The following is an 8542-nucleotide window of genomic DNA, read 5'->3' as shown; positions in this document are numbered from 1 at the left end:
TCTCACTGCTCCTGCACCTCTCACTTCATCTCTCACTGCTCTTGCACCTCTCACTGTATCTCTCACTGCTTATGCACCTCTCACTGCATCTCTCACTGCTCATGCACCTCTTACTGCTCCTGCACCTCTCACTGCACCTCTCACTGCTCACGCGCCTCTCACTGCATCTCTCACTGCTCATGCACCTCTCACTGCATCTCTCACTGCTCATGCACCTCTCACTTCATCTCTCGCTGCTCATGCACCTCTCACTGTATCTCTCACTGCTCATGCACCTCTCACTGCATCTCTCACTGCTCATGCACCTCTCACTGCTCCTGCACATCTCACTGCATCTCTCACTGCTCATGCACCTCTCACTGCATCTTTCATTGCTCATGTACCTCTCACTGCTCCTGCACCTCTCACTGCTCACGCGCCTCTCACTGCATCTCTAACTGCTCCTGCACCTCTCACTGCATCTCTCACTGCATTTCTCACTTCATCTCTCACTGCTCCTGCACCTCTCACTTCATCTCTCTCTCTCTGCATCCCTCACTTCATCTCTCACTGCTCATGCACCTCTCACTGCATCTCTCACTGCTCATGCACCTCTCACTGCATCTCTCACTGCTCCTACAACTCTCACTGTATCTCTCACTGCATCTCTCACTTCATCTCTCACTGCTCCTACACCTCTACACCACCTCTGATATGCAGTAGATTAACTCTAATACCTAATGTGACCAGTACAGCAGAGGGAACTATCTAGGTAGGACCATGGGATAGGGGAACGTGAGGAAAAGAGGCAGGATGTTTTGGTTATGATGTTGGTTCGTGCATTAAAGTTTGAGCACAAGCTCAGTGAATTAAAACCTCAATCTTTATACTTTCATATTTAAGACACGAATAACATTCCCTACTTTTGTTCACTAATACAACTTGAAGGAGTGAATTAAGACAAGTGCGTGAAGTCGGACAGCTGTTGTGTGTAAATCGACTGTACACTCGTTATTGCGGCGCAACGTGAGACTCAATGAGTGCACTGGAACATGTCCACTGATTGCCGAGTGCAACCATTCTACGTCATCAACCTAGAACGCAAACAAAATGGCGCCACCCATGGTTCAAATATAAAATCGATTTTTTAAATAACGTAGATCTTTCATGGGGTTTCTACTACATATTTCAGTAAGAGACATCATTTATGTTATATTAAGCCATACAAGTCTCAACACCAGGGGATCCCTTTAAGAGGCCCCTCTGTCCTCCACTCGTCACCTGTTGTATAAAAGGCTTCTGGAGAAAAGGGACTTTTATTGTGAGACTTCTATTTTGATCATTTGTTACTGTAGAGTGCAATTCCTGGTGCTTCCAGTAGGAGGCATTATTGTTATCATTTGCTGCCTGCTGCGTGATTGTATAGTGACATACTAAAGCACAATGAAGGGACACAAGGAGAATCACCCAGTAAAAAGGGTCCTAGAAAAATGTTGGGAACAAGGGAAAGAAGGAATAAATAGTTTTGCTTGGAATGTAAAAAAAGAAGCCCAGAATATAGAAATAAATAATATAAATATTAGTCCCACAGTGGTAATACCATCAATAACTCCTTGGCTTTTTCCTAAACCAGATGTAGATCTAAAGATACAAAACAAGATACAAACAAAATTTATAATCATATCAAAAGATATAGTAATAAAGCAGCACCTAAGCCAGGAATATTACAATACTATTCAAATATTCACAGATGGTTCAAAGAATCCAGAATCTGGACATACAGCAGCAGCAGTTTACATTCCCCATTTTAAATACAGTATTGTATTATACAAGATAATTACAGATCATGTCTCATTATATACAACAGAAATTATTGGAATTTTCAGAGGGTGGAACTAATTACATCCATGAAGGTTATTTTCAGTGTCAGTGAAGTAAGGTTTGTAATACGTAGTAATACGTACAAACTAACTAGATAGCTTGATAGCTTAGTGACAGCAATAAAACGTCCAATATGTCCAATATTCGTTGATAATATTGATAATACTAAGTCAATTTATTTAGTTTGACACCTTAATGATTGAGATGAGAAGACTTAGCTCTATACTGGGCTTTCTTCTTTTCTTCAATACTTTCTTTTTTTCCGACCCTGTGTACCCGAGGGTTTAGACCGCTTAATTTTTGATGACAGCGCGCCATTTAGGCCGCTTGATTTTGATGAAAAATGCGCCCCCAAACACAAATGTCACCCTAGGCAACCGCCTAGTTCGCCTATAGCAAACATCGGCCAGAAGATAATCCTATGGATGTAGTGATTCGCTGAGATTCATATTCAGTTTATTGTGTACCTTAAAATGCAATGTAAGTCGCTTTGGATCAAAGCGTCTGCCAAATGCGTAAATGTAAAACTGAAGTTGAAGTAATAATAAAATCTACTCTAAACAGGAGGTGGCAAGAGCCCTCCCTGCCCCTGCCCTCCTCCAATGTCTCCACCAAGACTCCGCCAGGTTGTCCACCAGGGTCACAGTACATCCCATGGGCACGTCGCACTCCACTCATTCACTCCGCAGGGGTCAATGAAACCCTCTTGCTACATGATCGCTTCTGGTGACCTAAACCTGGATGATAAAGGGAATGCACGTGACGTCACTGTCAGCTGGAGCGACTGCAAAAACGTCCTACTGAGTGGCAAAAAGACTGAGAGGAAGCATTGGTTTACAGCGTGAATGCAGCAAAAACACACAAAACTAGGCCCAGCGCCAGAGGGGGAGGGGGTAGGGGGACATCGCTGTTCCGAGCTTGAGACAGACTTGATAATAGCATGCAATTTTCTCACTAAAACCACCAACCTGCTGCTGCTTCTGCTTTAAGAGGGAAACGCTGCCAATAACTGCTTGTCTAGGATATGTAATCCTCCGTAAGAATATGTAATAGCATATTATTAGCGAAAAGGAGCAATCAAATGATCCAGTGTGTATCTGTATTTGCACTCGTGAAATGATTACATTTCCAATGTGTTTTTGCCTCAGTGAGTAATGTAGCCAATCACAGACATGTTTGTAGATTTCTACACCGCAGTTGGCCAATCACAGGTGTTGAACTTGGATTCCACTCACCGCTCGAGTGTTTGTTTGTTCGGGTGCTGAGTTCAGTTAACACACGCGTGCGTCTCTGTAAGTGCAGACATTGTGAAAATAAGAGCTTCATTGTATACCAGCTTGACTGCGGAAATCTTTGAGATTGCGTTTATTGAATGAGTGACAGCTTTTAGTGATTATAAAGGGAGCACACTTTGCGCGCTGTCTGGGCAATATAATTACTATTTATTCTTTATTAATAGGTCTTATATTCAGAATTTTAATAAAACGTTTGTTTTCCATTCGTGACAAGCGGCCACATACACACTTCAATACATTGACCCATCCACATATACATGCAGGATTCACTCGAAAAATGTGATGACTGATCAGTTATAAATAATCATGTCGAAATCAGGCTCATAAAAATGTCAGGAAAACACGATTCCTGGCTGCATGTCATTATCCATGGATCACTGAATTTGTGGTAGTTGTAAGGACCATATCAAGCCCAATCTTTAGTTTACACTGATAATTGTTTGCTATACTCGCGTTTTCCTCTAATAGCTGCAGTCACACAGCAGCTCTTCTGTTCTGTTGTCATGTTATTCATATTATCCTTTTTATCTTTTTATTTTTTTGGATCGATTTAGTATCGATATCGAGGTATTTTAGTCTGGTATATCATATCGAACTCTTAATTTTGGTATCGTGACAACACTATAAATAAGCAATTTAATTAAATGATCAACCTCATTGACTCATTTTAGAATCCTATGTTTTTAATGTAACGTTTTTTAATTTAATGTTCTCATTCATTTGGTGAGGAACATGGTGTTTTGAGCAGCATTTGCACACCCTGTCATGCTGTTATAGCGTTTGTTATTGACCAAATACTTATTTTCCACTATAATTTGCAAATAAATTCTTTAAAAATCAGACAGTGATTTTCTGGATTTGTTTTTCTCGTTCTGTATAGTTGAAGTGTACCTATGATGATGAAGATTACAGGCCTCTCTCATCTTTGTAAGTGGGAGAACTTGCACAATTGGTGGCTGACTAAATACTTTTTTGCCCCACTGTAGCTTGTCTGTTAAGAAAAAGTAAGCATTGTGGAAATGTGTTCATTGACTGCATATTGTGTGAAAACGTGTGAAGTGTGTGAAGACATGAAATGTGTGAATGGTATGGCCACAAAAGACGATGTTGAGCTAATTGTTTAGAGTTAAATGTTAAAATTAAAATGTGAGTTTTAGAGTTAAAATGTGGCTGGTTGGACAAAGCTTGTTAGCGAATGAAAAATTATTGTGAAAATTAAGTGGTCAATTTTATATATATATACATTTTTTGTATAATTTTTATTTTTTTGCACAAACAAATCACTTGTGCACTTCATAAAATGGAGAATAAACCACTAGAATCACATGGTTACTTTAATGTCTTTATTACCTTCTGGGCCTCGAAAGTGGTAGTTGCATAGACTGTAAATGGAGAGACAGAAAGCTCAAATTTCATTAACAATTCTGAATATGCGTTCCGAAGATGAACTTATGAAACAATATGAGGCTGAGTAAATGATCACATTTTATTTTTTTTATGTGAATTAACTTTTTAAAAGATATCGCTACAGGTGAGTTTAGAGAAATGTAATTTTGTTGTTTTTATGGCATGAAGCTAAGCTTGAAGAGGACAGTCTCCATCAGCCAATCCCAGCTCTTCATCACAAACACAAACAAACCATTAACAAAGACATGTCAAGTTTATTTAAATGGTGCTTTATACAAGATTAGTTTATACAGATTATTTCAAAGCATCTTCGTAAACAGAAAAAAAGAAAAAAATTGTAAAAGTGTTAATGTTGCAAAAAACATTAATTATGACATATTTAAATATTTGATTCATTCAATTTCAGCTGTAAAGCAGTGCTCAGGAAGACAAAAGTGTAATCATTCAACTCAATTCCGTTTAAGTTTTGTTCTTATTTTATGGTGTATTTGTCTTTCCACAAATAAGCAGGCTAAAGGTGACTGTAGCAAGGAACACAAACTCCATCAGGAGACAGTCGTGGGTAAAAAAAAAAAAAGCTTTGGAGAAACCAATGTTGGGGCCAGTTCTCCTCTGGCCTAAACAAACAAACACAGTGCGATTTAAGATTTAATTACAAATCAGACTTTGTGGACATTGAGATTTTTTTTTTCAATGTGATTTTTTTTGTGAAAATGTTGGAGGCCTGTTCTAGATAAGTTAGTTATCCACACACTAGATGTCAGTATGACGCAGGGTAGTACACTAAACGTTCTGAACGTTCTTTTAAAAATTAACATTGTTCAACAATAAATCATGTTTTTTTTTTCATTTAAAGTATTGACATTACTTCAAAAGATATGTTAAAATGTATGATTAAAACATTTATAATACAAAGGCACATCACATTACATTATACTTTAAGAACTCACCTGGCCTACAATAATCTTATCTCGAACATGATCACTGATCCATATATCTGTCTTTTATATATAACTTGGCCGTTTATTTTCTAAAACTGTCCATTGTTTTAGAACGTGTATTTTAATCGGAGACTGTAACACTACAGGTTTTGCTGTAGGTGGCGTCACAAGGCATGCACTTGTGTGTAGAGTCACCTCCCATCAGCGTTTTCGGTGCTTTTAACAGAGCAGGTGTGATGAGCAGAAGAGCTCAGTGTAGTTACTGTGAATCAGAGCAGGAGCGCGTCATGGGACGCAAGTGCGCCAAAGAAGCGACGTTGGATATGTGCGTCTGACTTTCCTGACACTTTTTACGCAATTCCTCATGTGTTCAGACTTCCAGATCAGAACTGCCTGAATTCTCGGACTCTTTAAAGTGTTCTTTGTGGACGGTCTTTTGAACAGTAGACATGAATATTACATTTAACCAAACGGACAGTGGAATCTTCTCCAACCGGACTGAGGAAATCCTCCTGTGCTGTAACTTCTCGTCGGTGGTGACGGATAACGGCTTCACGGCGGCCGCTCCGGATGAAAGGAGCCTCTTCATCATGAGAATAGTTCAGATAGCGGTGATGTGTGTCCTCTCCCTCACCGTAGTCTTCGGGATCTTTTTCCTGGGCTGTAACTTGCTCATCAAGTCGGAAGGGATGATAAACTTTTTGGTAACGGACCGGAGACCCTCCAAAGAGGTAGAGGCGGTCATCGTGGGTCCGTACTAGACACGATGAGGATTCTGTAGTACCATGAAATGAAGTTTGTGGACCACCTGATGGACATGTGTTTCGATGGCCTCTTTTCAAACCAGGGCACAGTGTTATTTGACCGGCTAAAAACTATCACGTAGAGAGATCAACTGAACGCACTGTCTCCATTTTGCGCACACGCCTTTCCACTGTTAAATTCAAGCGCTTCATTTACCCAGATCTCAAATCAGATGCAGGCATGGAGAATTACATTTGTCATTAAAAATATGTACAGGCCTATGTGCGAACGCAGAGAAGTTATGGCACATATTGATTATTTTGTAATGGTTATGGACCTCCTCTCTGTTAAACACATTGTAAGCACCGCACGCACTAATTATTTGTTGTTTAGTATGATCAAAGCATCATGTTTAATACAATAAATTCGTATTTCGAATAAAATTGTCTTATCTCTGTCTATATATTTTTTTTTTCTTTTTTCTTAAGAACTCTGTAAAGATGTATTGTTACACTGTAAGAAAATGCCCTGTTAACAAATAATTATCCAAGTCAAACATGTTGAAATGACTGAAAAAACTAAATACGTACAATGGATGCTATTTTAAGAATCAAAACGGGTATAATTGTCTCTTTTGCCATCAACACATATTAATCTTAATTTAAATAGGTATGAAAATAGTTTGCTAATGTGTTACAGTACATTTTAGTTTTAAATATTATTCTGACATCTAGACGGAAGCATTTTCAGATGAATTTAGAGCCTCAAATCCAGCACTGCTGCGGTAAAAGAAACTGTCCATTTAGCCTGTATGTGAAATTACCCAATTTACCATTTAAACTGTTTTTTTTAACCGGCACCCATGTATTGAAAGATCATATTTATTGTCTCTATCTATCTATATGGTGACTGTAACATTTGTTTGTGCCTATACCTTTCAGTCTTTCTGTCCTGTATAGACACAGTGAGATATTTGGGGACATTTATAAATAACTCTTTAAGACAACTGTTCACACAACAGTTTGCAGACCATTTTCAGACCAGATAATTCTATGATCTAAAGATTTTCCAAACAAGATGATAATCCGTTGCTGTCTCTTATTATCCATTTTAAATTCTATAGGTGGTAATTTAGTTGTGGATTGTTTGTTTGAATGTGCAATTAAGAAATGGAATAGTGCATTTTAAAAGCGGGTAAAATGAGCTGTCTGGATAATTAAATGGAATTAATCAGTGGTTTGAGTTCAAAGGTAAGCTAATTAAATTCATTTGGCTGTTACATATCAGACAGAATTAAAGCCCGTCCTGTTTCAGCATGGCTATCAATAATCATGATGTTTTCATTTTAATGTTAAAGCATAGCCTTGTAATTTTTGATAGTGTTTATATCACAAAGATTAGACTAAATTAGCCTGCATGAATGGGTAAATCTCTTCTAAATGTGTTTACCAGGGCAGGCAGAGGGCTGTTGATGAAGGAGGCCTGCCACTTTTAAGACACATCTATTTATAAGAGTGTCTGTGAAAGCTGAGAGCTTGTTAACTTCACAATGAATAATTTTGCAGCAGTCGCATCAGTACCGAGCCAGACACTATGCAGTGACTTTAAAAGAGAAAACCAGTCTGTTTGTACAGTGATGATTAAGGCAAATATTTAGAGTGGTTTTATTTCCTGATTCTGTTCGTATACTGAAGCCCCAAGATGTTCCCCCCAAAAAAAGAGAAAAAAAAGAGATGGACGAAAAAGAGAAAAAGCCGTGATCAGCATCAATTGATTTGGTCGTGGGTCGAAAATGTAGTTTAACATTTGCAGAGATCATGCTTTAGCCCTGTGTGATTTCCTCTAGGTGCTTTCAGTACACTTAATGTGTCCATGTAACTTGTTTATTTTACCTAAGACAAATTAGAGAGATAGAAGTGTGTAACAGAATGTAGTGTATTTCAGATCTAGAGGTATTGCAGATTATATAATGTAATAAAACCCATTCATGACTGTTACACTATTTTAAGGTGTCCGATTTGCAGTGCACATTTCTGAGTAATAAGAATGAATTACATGTATTTACTGTAGTGTTAGGATTAAGGTTTAGTTTAGGATTAGTATGTAATTATGCACAATTTATAGTAACTACTAAAATAATGCGTTGCCCAATGCTTCGTGACACACTTAAGTGCACTTTTAAAATGCGCACTTTGTATTAGTCAAATTAAACATTTAAAGTACATTTTAAATCAAAAAGCTGTGTAATCTTTTGTCATGCTTTAAAGAAGTACACTTCTTTCTAAATCTAAAGTA

At 38.1% G+C, this 8542-nt stretch overlaps 1 protein-coding gene across 1 annotated transcript; it reads left to right on the top strand.

Moving 5' to 3' along the window:
- Positions 1–5728: 5728 nt before the first annotated feature.
- rprma (reprimo, TP53 dependent G2 arrest mediator candidate a) lies at positions 5729–6706 on the top strand. The gene has a single exon (XM_067444906.1). The coding sequence runs from the start codon at positions 5953–5955 to the stop codon at positions 6262–6264; it is 312 nt and encodes a 103-aa protein (XP_067301007.1). The 5' UTR covers positions 5729–5952; the 3' UTR covers positions 6265–6706.
- Positions 6707–8542: the final 1836 nt, after the last annotated feature.

Source organism: Pseudorasbora parva, chromosome 5, assembly GCF_024679245.1.
Source record: "Pseudorasbora parva isolate DD20220531a chromosome 5, ASM2467924v1, whole genome shotgun sequence".
Lineage (NCBI taxonomy): Eukaryota > Metazoa > Chordata > Actinopteri > Cypriniformes > Gobionidae > Pseudorasbora > Pseudorasbora parva.
Note: the sequence above shows the minus strand (reverse complement) of the source record. Positions and strands in the feature narration are given on the sequence as shown.

What these genes read in the sequence shown, in the direction of transcription:
- rprma (XM_067444906.1), top strand. Translation starts at nt 5,953, where the DNA reads ATGAATATTACATTTAACCAAACGGACAGTGGAATCTTCTCCAACCGG.